Here is a 13,687-nt window from a genome sequence, read left to right as displayed (position 1 = left end):
TTTGTATACCAAAGTGCATGCAGTGCCTGCAAAAACCAGAAGGGGGCATCAGATCCCCTGAGATCTGGAGTTGGAGATGGCTGTGAGCCGCTCACTCTCTGTAGGTGCTAGGAATTGAACCCCGGTTCTCTGGCAGAGCAAAGAGCAACTGGTGCTCTTAACCACTGAGCCATCTCTCCAGCCCTATTTATTTTATTTTATTTATTTATTTATTTATTTTTTGGAGCTGAGGACCGAACCCAGGGCCTTGCACTTGCGCTAGGCAAGTGCTCTACCACTGAGCTAAACCCCCAACCCCTCCAGCCCTATTTTTTAGGTCAAATTATTAAATGACACTTATATATCTGAGGGTTCTCTTGTTTTCTTGATTCAGATCCCCCAATGGTTGTTGTTTTTGTTTTTTAATATTTACTTTATGTAATATGAGTACACTGTCTTCAGACACACCAGAAGAGGGCACCAGATCCCATTACAGATGGTTTGTGGTTGCTGGGAATTGAACTCAAGACCCCTGGAAGAGCAGTCAGTCCTATTAACCACTGAGCCATCTCTCCAACCCGTTGATGGCTGTTTTGAGACAGGGTCTTTCTACATAGCCCTGGCTGCTCTAAAACTCACAGTGCAGATTCATCTGCCTCTGACTCTTGAATGCTGGGATTTAAGGAAACTAGAGAGGTTTTTTACGTTTTTATTTGTTTGTTTTAATTTTTTTCAATGTAGGAAGGTGTAAGTGAAAGGACTTTAAAGCATAGAAGGCAGTGAATTTTCCACAGGAATCTTTATTACAGTGTAAATCCAAGCTCAAGGCTCGCCTGGGCCCCATGCAAAGCCCCAGCACAGGGGTTGGTGGCCTCAGAGACACCAACCCCTCACGGCGCCTCCAGCGGCGGGTCACGGAAGTGCAGAGCAGCGTCCTCACTATTCAACTACAAGTCCCAGCAGGCTCCGCGGCCAAGGAGCATGGTCTTTTCCTGGACTCTTAGAGCAGAGCCTCTTAGGAAATGTAGTCTGGGTCGCTCAGGCACTTCCCACTGGGAAATGGCTCGGCCGAGTGGGAGAGGGTGTGGATGCACGGGAAATGAAAGGGAAGAGGGCTGCTGGGGTGTGGCAGGCGTCCCTCGGGCAAAGACACCCTTCTCATTCGGCTTTGGCTTTGGATCCGGAGACTGATGCTGCTGGGGCAAGGGTTCCGGTCCCCGGGATCTTAGCTCGGATCCTGAGAGAGCAAAATTAGGGGCCATGAGGTGTGGCAAGAGATGGAGGAGGTGCAGACGATAGCACCTGCCCTCCACTTGATGACCTGCTTTGAAATGGAACCAATGTGCCCTGGGAGATTTGGGGGTAGGAAGTGGGAAGCTGAGGGAGTGGGGAAAGAGGAAAGAAAACCCCCCTGCAAACAACAGCAAATCTCAGGCTCCACTCTCTTCCCTGTCATCTTCTCATAAACTTACTTAGCTTTGATGTGGCTCAACTGGCTGGTCACCAACCCCACATACTGGTCAATCTGGGCCTGGGGAGACCAAAGAGACAAAGAGGGTTCTGGGTAATTGATGTGGGACACTGCCTTCAGCTCCTTCATCTCCAAATTGGAAGAGGGCCTAGCACTCCAGTTTCAACTGTGAGAACCATAGCTGGCCTTTCTGCCTTAGTTGTTTTGAGCCGGGGTCTCATGTAGCCCCAGATGGTCTCAAACATGCAATGTAGTTGACACTGGCCTTGAACGTTCTGTTTCTAGTTCCCAAATGTTCCCAACTGTGTGTGTGCACCACCTGGGCCTTCGTGCACGCTAGGCAAGGACTCTGTTAGTTGAGCTACAACCTCAGCCTGCTTCTTAGTCTTTCAGACAGGGCTTCGTTGCTTCATAGCCCTAAGTGGCCTTGAACGTACAACAATCCTCCTGCTTCAGCCTTCTGGGTTCTCAGAATGCCACACCCATACCTCTCAGAACCGAGGGTGAGCAGCTTGGGCCGTGCTCTGAGTTGGGAGTGATGTATTAATAGTAGTTTCATGTGAATTTTAATCCACCTTACTTCTTTGGTGGCACTGAATTCGGGGTCCCTTCCTTGAGCTGTGAGCCAGCCCCTCATTGGTAGAGTCTAGGCAGCTGGTTTTGAACTCATGCCCCACTCTCTGAGTGCTGGGTGTCAGCAGAGCTCCTGAGTCTGCCTGGGACCTGTCTGTAGGACCCTGGTTATAGGAGGAAGGAAGTCACACCACCCACTTTTGGCTTCCACGTTGACAGTGGAGAACTTGCTGTACTCACCTGATGTTGTCTGTACAGAAGGGGGACGGTGAACAAAGCAACCACTCCTACAGATACAGAGATAGAGACGGAGGGGAAGGGGGAGGGAGGGAGGGAGAGAGAGAGATAGAGGGAGGGAGGGAGAGGGAGAGAGAGAGAGAGAGAGAGAGAGAGAGAGAGAGAGTCAGGTTCTCCTAGCAGAGGGACAGCTCCATTGAAGGCTTCCCCCCCCCCCCAAATTCCCAAAATAACACCTCTGAGACTTAGTATGTCATGAATGAATGATGAATGCCTTGGCCATGGGCTTGTTCCCCGACTGGTTCCTATCTCATTTAACCCGTTTATTCTATGAATGCCACATGCCTGGTTAGCACTTCTCAGTTTGATGCGATTCTCTCCATCAGCATCAGGGCTAACTCTATTCCAGAATCCTCTCTCCCTGCCGGAACTCCCGCTTCCTATTTCCTGCCTAAGCTAACAGCTCAACAGCTTTTTTTTTTTTTTTTTTTTTTTTTTTTTTGGTTCTTTTTTTCGGAGCTGGGGACCGAACCCAGGGCCTTGCGCTTCCTAGGTAAGCGCTCTACCACTGAGCTAAATCCCCAGCCCCAAGCTCAACAGCTTTTGATTGACAGGTGATGCGTCCACACAGTGCACGAGAGAGTTTCTCTACACTCCACGTGGAGCTATTCCACCTCCCAAGCCCCCTTACCCTTCCCACCTTCCATTCACCCTCCACCCCCCAAACCCCGTGGCCTCAGCCTTCCCAGCTCACCCAAGATGACAAGAGTCAAGCCGTTAAAGATGGCTCCCACGAAGGTCAAGATGTAGAAGAGAAGAGCCAGCTATGGAGTAAGGCTCAGTGTCAGGAAGACCTACCGGCTGTTGCGCCACCCCCACCACAGGTATAGAGGAGAGAGTCGAGAGTCCCCGAACAGTTTTGGGGGTACCTTGAGAGAATCCACCAGGTCTTCTACGAGGAAGAAATGCCGCAGCTGTGTGGCCGTGGAGACCACGTGGGAGGCAATCTGCTGGGACAAACGTTCTGTCTGCTCCCGAGTCAGGGTCAGGTCCATGTCCAGGTAAGCCCTGATGGGATAAAGGAGTGTGGTGTGGTGCTCTGCATGGGTGGGACTCAGACTTGGGCAAGTGGCTTTAACAAGAAAGGGACGTTTGGCAGAAGACCAGAGTTAGGGCTGAGGTCAAGTTTAAGATTTGGGAAGGGAATCAAGGATTATCAAGGATAAAGGGATAAAGGGAGAACAAAGATCAGGGCTTATGGGGGAGCAGGGTTCACAGAATCAAAAACAATGAGAGAGGTCAAGGGTCACAAGGGATGGTCAGTCAGCTGGGCTGGGTCAGGCATTCTCACTGGAAAGGGTTGGTGCCGTCGCCCCGGTGCACGGCCTGCAGCACTTTGCGGTAAACCCTGAGAGAGATGGTGGCGCAGAGACCCAGCAGGGCCAGGTGCGCAGCCACGGACACGATGCTAAAGTGCAGGAGGCAGAGGAGAGAGGCCATGAGGCCCGTGAAGATGGCTCCCGACGTCCTGGTGTCCTTCCAGTACAACAGGTCTGCCACTGTGGGGAAGAAGGCAGTGCTGGGATCCCGACCTGACTAGGCTCACTCCCTTTCTGTCAGTTTTTTGGAAACAAGGTCTCACTGTGAAGCTAAGGGCTGACTTTAAACTATGCAGCCCTGGCTGGTCTTGAACTCCTGATTATTCTAATTCATTCTTTCCTTTTCTTAGACTGAGTTAAGTTTGACTGACCTCAAACTCAAGGCAAATACTCCTGCCTCTACCCCCTCAGTGCAAGGTGTGGAGGATCAAACTTAGGGCTTTATGCATGCTAGGTAAAACCTTTACCAACTGAGCCACTTCCCTGACCAGTCTTGTCTGTCCGTCCATCCATCCATTATCTATCTATCTATCTATCTATCTATCTATCTATCTATCTATCATAAGTTACATTCTGACCAGTCATATCTGTCTGTCCATCCATCCACCCATCGTCCATCCACCCTCCCACCCATCTATTTATCTGTCCGTCTGTCTGTCTTTTATTATGAGCTACATCCCTGACCAGTCTTAATTATTGGAGACAGGGTCTCACTATGTAGGCCTGGCTGTCCTGAAACTTGCTATGTAGAACAGGCTGGCCTTGAACTCACAGAGACTCACTTGCCCTTGCCTCTGGAGGGTAAAAATTAAAGCTCTGTGCCACCATGCCTGGCTCTGTGGTTAAAGGGCCATATAATATTCTATTGTGGCTGTGACATTCATTTTATTCAACTCTGAACTCAATGTGGGGAGTCATTCACTCTGTTTTGTACCCCCTCTTCTGTGAATATTCTCACTTCTGCATGCCCTGAAATACACTCCCAAGTTGGAAATCACTTGGGTGAGCCCATTCCCTATTGTTTAACGGTGTAAATTTTGTCAGATCGATCACAAGGAAAACTAACAGTTTTTATTTGTTGTTATCTTTCCTTTTCTGTGGCAGGGTCTTGGTAGCCTTGGCTGACCTGGAACTTACAGCCATCCTCCTGCCTCTGCTTCCCAAGTGCTGGGATGACAGGGCCCTGCCATCATGCCTAGTTACCAAAACATTTTTAAAGTCCTAAGTGTATGGTTACTCCAATACTTTGAACCGTAAATGCAAACTACTGACCCCTCCCAGAGATGTGGAGCTCAACTCCCTAGCCAGGCCTGAGCCCCTGGTAGGGTACCTCCAGCCCTTAACGGTTTATCTTAGTCATTTAAACCTCTAAAGCCCTCCCAAGAAGCCACACCCATTTGAGTCCCAAATTTTGATTTCCGTTTCCTTCTAGCTCCCACCCACCCTTACTGCTTTCAAAGCAACCCATTCAACTGACCACACTCTCTGCCCTCTCTCTCACTCCTGTACCCCCAGACAACACTTAAGAGCAGTCCTCCTGTCCTAATGCAGGGGCCCACCCAGTCTGTCTCCCTAGACAGATACCAGCGGGTGGGGGAGGGGCCGGGTCGCCTGAGGCGGGGCTAAGTTTAGGCACGCGAGGGGGAGGGGGCCTCCTGCAGCTGTGCTGGCACGTCCAGCCCTGAATGACAGCTCCGTGGCCAGTTCACGAGGCTGGGGGGATGGGTGCCTCCCTGCTCCCGGGCCCCAAAGTTCTAGCCTGAACAGGGGACTCCCATGTCCCCTCAACGTCCTCCGGAGACGCCCCCCCTCCATAAGCCGCCCCAGCTCCAGCATGCCTCTCTGACAGGTCCAAACTCCCAGGAGGAGAAAACATGCCCCCAATCGCAGGATGGAAAGAACTAATCTGAACCCCTTTGCTTTGTTCCCGGACCCCAGTTCCAAGCCGTCCAACAAGCCCACCTTTACTCCCCATCTTGGCTCCGAGAGAACGGTTGCAGACGCCCAGTCCTGGGGATTTTGCCCACTTGAGAAGGACCCGAGGGAAAGAGCAGAGGGGAAGGGCCCCTTTGTAACCTAACCAATGGCTGGCCAGAGAGGTGGGGACAGTTCCCAAATTGGGACTTAGTAAATAGACAGGGAGCTGTCTTTAACCATGTGTTTGCGGTGCCTGGAGGCCCAGGCTTTTAAAACGAAGGCCCAGTCTATTTACAAATGACCAATGGATACAGTTAGAGGAAAGTAGAATGCTTTGTTTTGGTTTTGAGATAAGGTCTTGCTGTGAAGTGCTGGGATTCACCAAAACGCACCTGTCTCTTCTTCCAAAATGCTGCGATTAAAATAAAATTTAAATTAAAAACTGTGTGTTCCTCAGTGCTTGGCTTAAGTAAAGGTTTTGTTTGCTTGTTTGCTTTGCTTTTTTATAGTTTTAAAAATGTTTTCTGGGGGCTGGTGAGATGGCTCAGAGAACACTGGCTGCTCTCTAGAGGTCCTGAGTTCAATACCCAGTCACCATATGTTGGCTCACAACCATCTGCACATAGGTGTCCATAAAGACAGAACACTCCTACATTTAAAAAAAATAGTAAATTAAACTTTTAAGAAGTTTAAAAAAGATTTATTTATTTATTTATTTATTTATTTACATTTGAGACAGTTTCTCTACACACTCCTGACTGTCCTGGAACTCACTATGTAGACTCAGGCTTGCCTCAAACTCACATGAAGTAACACCTGGCCTAGTTTTGTTTTGTCTTTTTTTTTTTTTTTTTTTGGTTCTTTTTTTCGGAGCTGGGGATCGAACCCAGGGCCTTGCGCTTCCTAGGTAAGCGCTCTACCACTGAGCTAAATCCCCAGCCCCTGTTTTGTCTTTTTTATTTGTTTGTTTCTTTGTTTTTAAAGCACAGTGTCTTGTCTTGTGGTAGTGTGCACTTTTGATTCCAGTACTCAGGAGGCAGAGGAAGGCAGATGTCTGGGAGTTTGAAGCCAGCCTGGTCTACACAAAGAAACCCTGTCTTGAAACTACTAACTAACTAACTAACTAACTAACTAACTAACTAACTAACTAACTAAGTAACAAAACCCACAGTGTCTCATGTTGTCCCCGCTGGCCATAAACTACCAGTACTCTGATCTCAGTCTACTCAAGTGCTAGGATTAAAGTCCTAAGTCTGGGGCTGGAGAGATGGCTCAGTGGTTAAGAGCACCGACTGTTCTTCCAGAGGTCCTGAGTTCAAATCCCAGCAACCACATGGTGGCTCACAACCATCTGTGATAGGATCCGATGCCCTCTTCTGCTGTGTCTGAAGACAGCTACAGTGTACTCATATACAAAATAAATAAATAAATCTTAAAGTCCTAAGTCTGAACTCCAAGCTCTCATCAGCCTGTCTCTGCCTCCCAAGCTCTGGGACTACAGATGTGCACCACCACATTTGGCAAGAGGAAACTCAGTTTCTATTTTATGGCTCTCCTTGTGAGTATGCCCACTTGAGTGTAGGTGACAGAGAAGGTCAGAAGAGGGCGTCAGATCCCTAGAACTGCAGTTCGGCGCAGCACTCCTGGCCTCTGCAAGGAAGTACTTTTAAGAGCAAATCCGTCTCTTCAGCACAAAGAGTAAAGTTGTTCTAGAGGTGGGGGAGGAGGATCACTGCATAAAAATACTTGTAATGTGGGCTGGAGAGATGGCTCAGTGGTTAAGAGCACTGACTGCTCTTCCAGAGGTCCTGAGTTCAAATCCCAGCAACCACATGGTGGCTCACAACCATCTGTAATGAGATCTGATGCCCTCTTCTGGTGTGTCTGAAGACAGTGACAGTGTACTTATAGAGAATAAATAAATATTTAAAAAAAATACTTGTAATGCAAACCCCCAGAACCCAGGGGCTCAGTGTCTGTAATCCCAATAACTCCTGTAGATGAGATTAGAGGCTGAAAAAGGAAGGAGAACGGCCTGGAGTAGGCAATGAAGCAACAGAGAGAAGAGAGACTCTCCTGTGGATTTCTGTGAAGTTTGGGACCAGCCTGGACAACAAAGTGAGTTCCAGGACGGTCAGAGCTATATAGTGAGACCCTGTCTCAACACACCCGACCCTAACCCTTGCGAAAGAGAGACTCTGCCTTTGCAAGGTGAGGGTGGTCTCTCAGAAGCCCTTTGAGAGGCTAGAGAGATGGCTCGGGGCTCTTGCAGACATGGGTTCAAGCCAGGCAGTGTTGGTACCCACTCATGCCTTTAGTCCCAGCACTCCAGTGGCAGAGGCAGGTGGATCTCTGAGGTTAAAGCCAGCCTGGTCTACGGAAAGAATTCCAGGACAGCCAGAGTTACACAGAGAAACCCTGTCTTGGAGAAAGAAAAAGAGAAAGAAAGACCTGGGTTCAGTTCCCAGTGCTGCATCACATGTCACAGCCATCCCAGCTCCAGTTACAGGGGATGCGACTCCCTCTTCTGACCTCCACAGGCACCAGGTATGCACGTGGTGCACAGACATACATGCAGGCAAAACATTTATACACCCAAAATGAAATAAGTAAACCTGAATGTAAAAAAAAAGTTAATTAGGGCTGGAGAGATGACTCAGAGGTTAAGAACACTGGCTGCTCTTCCGAAGGTCCTGACTTCAATTCCCAGCAACCACATGGTGGCTCACAACCATCTGTAATGGGATCCGATGCCCTCTTCTGGCCTGCAGGCACACATGAAGGTGGGATGCTGTATACATGATAAATAAGTCTTAAAAAAAAAAAGTTAACTAAAAAAATTTAAAACCCATGGGCTTTACATGATTTGCAAGTACATGTATTTTACACACGCACACCTGCACACAGTAAATTAATTTAAATTTTTTGAGACAGGGTCTCACTAAGCTTCCTGTGTAGACTAGCTTAGCTTCACACTCACCAAGATTCACCTGCCTCTGCCTCCCAAATACTGACATTAAAGGTGTGTGCCACCGTGCCAGGCCTAATAATTTAAAACATTTCGTAAGCCCCATGGGCATATTCAACTTCTAGATGGGGCACTCCAAATGAAAAAGGGAGGATTCCTTTTTTTGACAGCAGGCAATCCCGGTAGCCACAAGGACCCTGATCTTGTGGGCGGGTAGGGAACTGTATGGAGTCAGTGAAAGCAGGGTCTGGGGACTGCAGGTCTATAATCCCAACTCAAGCTGAGGCAGGTAGATGGAGTTCAAGGCCAGCCTGGGCTTCTTTCAAAATAAAAGCCGAGGGGGATTAGAGATGTATTTCAGTGTAGGGCTTGTGCCTACAATGCAGGAGGCCCTAGATAGTTACCAGTGTGAATGTGTGTTTGGGAGACCCCTCAAACCACACACTCAGGTAAAGGGAATTTTGGGGGACTCCCTTCTCCACTGTTCTAGGGTCCTGTGCCAAGCTGGTCTCATCACATTTAAGTGTAAATCTCTTCACCTCTGTTTAGCTGTGTACATGGCCCTCTGTAGCCAAGTCCTTTGCTCACAAACTAGTTGCTTACCTAGAAGGAGCGGCTCCAACGTGAATTCTGATTGGTCTGTGCTATTGAGGCACTGGGCCGTGATTGGCTCCTGCTCCAGCAGCCGCCAATGTTCTCCTTCCCCATTCGGCAGCGGCTCATCAGGACCGGTGTTCAAATCTTGAGATCTCTGTGGGGATGGGGTATGCGCCTGGGGAATCCCGGAGCTCGGGCTAAGCTGAGGAGTCAAGCCCTCAAATTGCAAATGTAGAGGCTGAGCAAGTCGGAGTTCCAGATTCGTCTCTGGTGTCATAGAGAGAGAAGGCCATGAGCTTCCTTTCTTCTTGGAAGTATCCTGGTTAGCCACACACCCTCCGCACACCTCTGAGATCTCACCTCCAGCCTCGCTGGCCTCCAATCCATCCGGCTCCTCATTTTCCAGCGGGGTAGAGCTGCTGGTGGCCGAATCCTCCCCAGATCCCGCACTCCGGACAGCCCAGCCAAGCTGGTCCAGCCGAAGCCTCAGTTCCTCCAGCGGGCGCTCAGCTGGAGGTACAGTGTCTGGGTCACCGCGACGCCCCGGCTCTGGGGACTGGCTCAGACTAGGGATACTCTCCAAGCTGTCACCCAGGCTGGGCTGTGGGGGTGGGTCCCTTGGTTCTGAGACTGAACGTCCCTGGGGCCTGGGACGACGAACAACTGAATCCCTACGGCCCCCAGAGCCCACCACGCCGTCGAAGGCAATGTAGGAAAAGGTCAGCTCCCTGGGGGTGCCCCAGTCCTGCGATGTAGTCTCCTCCTCTTCGTCCTCCGAGAATTCCCGGGCTGTGTGCAGCTCCCGAAAATCCGAGTCGTCATTCCCTCCTGCAGTGGGAGAGTGGGAGATTGGGAGAGTGGGAGAATGGGAGAGTGGGAGAGTGGGAGAAGGGTTCTCAGTCTCTCCGAACCATCCAATCCTGAAGCTTTCACACACACACACACACACACACACACACACACACACACACACACACACACACACTCCACTTACCTTCCGTGGAATCGGGGGTAGAAGAGGCTGTAGATGGAGCTTCTTCTGCAATGGGAAAGAAATGAAGATTCTAGAATCTAAAGGCGTAGATGGTCAAAGTCACAGACATGAGCTGTCAAGGCCCAGCAGGTGCAGGTGCATTTCGACAATCCTACCTGACTCTCTAAACGTTGACCTCTGACACACAGGACCCGGGTCCATGCAGCATGCACATGGGCACTCGAGCTTACACACACACTTAAAAGCACACAAAAATTCGTGGTTGGGGGGGCGGGTTCAAGACAGGATTTCTCTGTGGAGCCTTGGCTATTATGGAACTTACTCTGTAGACCAGGCTGGCCTCAAACTCCAACTGCCTCTGCCTCTCCAATGCTGGGATTAAAGGTGTGTGCCACCAGTGCCCAGCATAAAAAAAAATTGTTTTAATCATGGCAATGCACCACTGCTGGAGGCCTGGATAGTTGAAATTTTAAGAAATCCTATTGAATGATAGGGCACTTCACTTTCTGTATAGAGTGTAAAACGGTAAGGACATCGATGCCAGAAGCTCAGAGCTGCAGGTTTGATGACACAGACATGTACTCCCAACTACTGGACATTGAAATAGGAGGACCACAAGTTCAAGGCTTTCTAGGGCAAGTTAGCAAGCTTGTCTCAAAATTAAAAAAAGCAAAAAGATGGCTGGGATGCTCGGGAGGTGAGCACCTACAAGCCTGCAGGAAGCTCTGGAGGCAGTCAGTCCATACAAACACAGCTGAAAGGAGAAAGGGGAGGACGGGAAGGAGGAGAGGGAGGAAGGAAAAAAAGGAAAAGAAGAGAGAAGCTGGAGAAATGGTTTTTATTAAAAGCACCTGTTGCTCTTGCAGAGGACCCAGCTTTGTTTCCTAGCACCCACAGGGTGGCTCACACCATCTAGTTTTAAGGCAGCAGTTCTCAACCTTTGGGTCTTGACCTCTTTGGAGGAGGTCTAACGACCCTTTCACAGGGGTCGCCTAAGATCAGATATTTATAATTCATAACAGTAGAAAAGTTAAATTACAAAGTAGCAATGAAAATAGTTTTACAGTTGGGGGGTCACGACAACATGCAGAACTATATTAAAGGATCACGGCTTTAGGAAGGTTGAGGACCACTGTCAGGGATCAGACGCCCTCTTCTGGCCGCAGTGGGCACTGCATGTGATGCACAGACATACATGAAGGAAAAACATCATACACATATAAAATAAAAATGGGGTGCTGGAGAGCTGGCTCAGCGGTTAAGAGCAGTGACTGCTCTTCCAGAAGTCATAAGTTGAATTCCCAGCAACCACATGGTGGCTCACAACCATCTGTAATGGGGTCTGATGCCCTCTTCTGGTGTGTCTGAAGACAGTGACAGTGTACTCATATAAATGAAGTAAATAAATAATTCTAAAAAGAAAGATAAAATAAAAATGGAAAGATGGATCAATGGCTAAGAGCACTTGTTACTCTTGTAGAGGTCCTGAGTTCAATTCCCAGCACCCACATAGTGGCTTACAACTATCTATACTGAGATCTGATGCCCACTTCTGGCATGCAGGTATACATGATGACAGAGTTCTTATATGCATAAAATGAATTACTCTTAAAAATAAATAAAATTAATTAATTAGAGGAACAGAAGAGGAAGGGGAGGATGAGAGGAACATAGAAACAGAGGGGTCTTAGAAGTTCTGAACCAGGTCCAAGGATGTGCATCTCACAAAACACAAAGCCCCAGGTTGGATGGCCAGCATGAAATAAACAGGGTGTGTTGGTGCACGCTTGTAAACCCAATATGGGAGAGGTGGAGGCAGGAGGATCTGAATCTCAAGGCTAACTTCATATTGCTACATACACAGTACATACAATCCAAGCCCAATCTGGACTACTAGAAGCTTTATGTCAGTGTTCAAGGTAGGAGCCTTGGGAGGTTTCTGTGCATTCAGTCATGCATTCATTCAGTCATGCATGCACTGAGCACACATTATGTGGCAGGCACTGTTCTAGGTTCCAGAGGGCTATGTTGTGGACAAACTAGACAAAATCCTGACTTCATAAAGTTATACTCTGTGGAAGAGTCCGTAAAACATCGAGTCCAACAGAGTCAGGGAGATGGAGCTCTGCTTGACACAGAGTAGTAGTTTCCAAGGCTTTTCTGATGGCATCAGACCTCAGATGCCTTGGGAGTAGTTTCCAAGGCTTTTCTGATGGCATCAGACCTCAGATGCCCCCCTTCCAGACAGAGGGGAAGGTCAGTCAAAGCTCCTGGGGTAGGCGCTGTGATAAGAACAGGAAAAGAGAGGGGTATGAAGGTGTGAGTGGAGGGGGGTGGCAGATTATAGATGAGGACGAGAGAGGTGGGGCTGGCTGGGGACAGGACTGCACCGTCTCCCCCTTGTGATTTCGGCTGAAGATGAGATCTTTGGACGCTGGGAGGAGGGGAATGAAACTAAAAATGTCCAAATCGCACATTCTCAGAACTTGGGCATCTGGATACCCAAGACGTGCAAGTGGCTAGATCTGCTGGCGTCGGCATCCCCAGCTGTCAGAACCACCCTGTGTCGGACGCACGGGTAAACACCGACTGCCAGAGCCAATGGCTCAGAGTGGAGCAGGATGACACAAGGGGCTTGGGACCGGGAAGCCAGACTCTCGAACTAACTTAGGGGCTCTGCACACAGGAGAGCCTCGACAGCCTTCGAAAATAGAAACCCGACCCCATACCCCGTCTCATTTCCTCACCTGGGCAACCAGAGGCCTGAAGAGGAGTGTGATCTTCAGCAGGGTTACTACTGAGTGGAAAAGCCCGCTAAAGACTCAGTAGACTTGGCACCAACCCAGGGATGGCTGTTTTCTGAGGATAGGGGATCGGACACCCAGAGTGATATTATGAGTGTTTTTTGGGCAGATCATGAGGGTGAGATGCAAAAATGGATGCTGAGGGGAGTCGGATCCTTCTATTCCATCCTGACTCAACCCCTCAGCTGCGGCCAGCACCAGGGCCGGGGACAGCTCCCCACACTCTTGCTCCTTCTCACATCGGGCGGGGCAACCCAATCCAGCGCCCCACGGCCCCCCCCGGCGATCTCTATGACCCCCCCCACACCTCCACCCCATTGCACTGGGTCTTCCGGGTCAGGATGCCCCAGTTGCCTCCAAAGCGCGGGGGGGAGGGGAGGGGAAGGATTCCTTTGTCTCCTTCCCTGCAGCCCGGCTTTCCCTCGAGCCCGCGCACAGAAGATGGAGACCCTAGGAGGATCCCACCCGGTTTTCTGTGCCCCACACCAGGCCGGAGCCTCTCTATACTCACTGCAGTGGGCGAAGACCGGCAGGACCTGCCCCATGGCCCCCCTCGGGCCTGCATCGGGACCCCCGCCCACTCCGGCCGTGCCGCCCTGGGCCTGGGGCCACGGGCACTCATCTCCACCGCGTCCACGACGCCGCCGCCATCCTCCGGGGCTGCCCCAGCAGCCGCCGCCGCCACCACCGCCGCCACCGCCGCCGCCCTCTGCTCCGCACGGCGCGAGAGGGCGGGGCCGCGGAGGAGCAGGCACTGCAGCGCTGGGT

At 50.2% G+C, this 13,687-nt stretch overlaps 1 protein-coding gene across 3 annotated transcripts; it reads right to left on the bottom strand.

Annotated features, from left to right (window-relative positions):
- Positions 1–673: 673 nt before the first annotated feature.
- Positions 674–13,632, bottom strand: Rtn2 (reticulon 2). Of its 3 annotated transcripts, NM_201562.3 has the most exons (10): positions 13,431–13,464; positions 10,116–10,160; positions 9,482–9,949; positions 9,128–9,388; positions 3,612–3,819; positions 3,190–3,328; positions 3,015–3,084; positions 2,264–2,310; positions 1,452–1,510; positions 674–1,216 (listed from the first exon to the last, which is right to left on the bottom strand). In NM_201562.3, exons 1-10 carry the CDS (start codon positions 13,462–13,464, stop codon positions 1,138–1,140), a joined length of 1,410 nt encoding a protein of 469 aa, NP_963856.1. In that variant the 3' UTR covers positions 674–1,137. The 3 variants fall into 3 exon arrangements, with proteins under 3 accessions (NP_963856.1, XP_017444605.1, XP_038967227.1); XM_017589116.3 differs by lacking the exons at positions 9,128–9,388; positions 9,482–9,949; positions 10,116–10,160; positions 13,431–13,464 and adding an exon at positions 5,602–5,754 and having other exon boundaries at positions 760–1,216; XM_039111299.2 differs by lacking the exons at positions 674–1,216; positions 1,452–1,510; positions 2,264–2,310; ... (1 more) ...; positions 3,190–3,328; positions 3,612–3,819 and adding an exon at positions 5,668–5,968 and having other exon boundaries at positions 13,431–13,632.
- Between the last annotated feature and the right edge of the window lie 55 nt (positions 13,633–13,687).

The sequence above is a fragment of the Rattus norvegicus genome, chromosome 1 (assembly GCF_036323735.1).
Source record: "Rattus norvegicus strain BN/NHsdMcwi chromosome 1, GRCr8, whole genome shotgun sequence".
Lineage (NCBI taxonomy): Eukaryota > Metazoa > Chordata > Mammalia > Rodentia > Muridae > Rattus > Rattus norvegicus.
The sequence above is the reverse complement of the archived record's forward strand: the minus strand, read 5'-3'. Positions and strand labels throughout refer to the sequence as shown.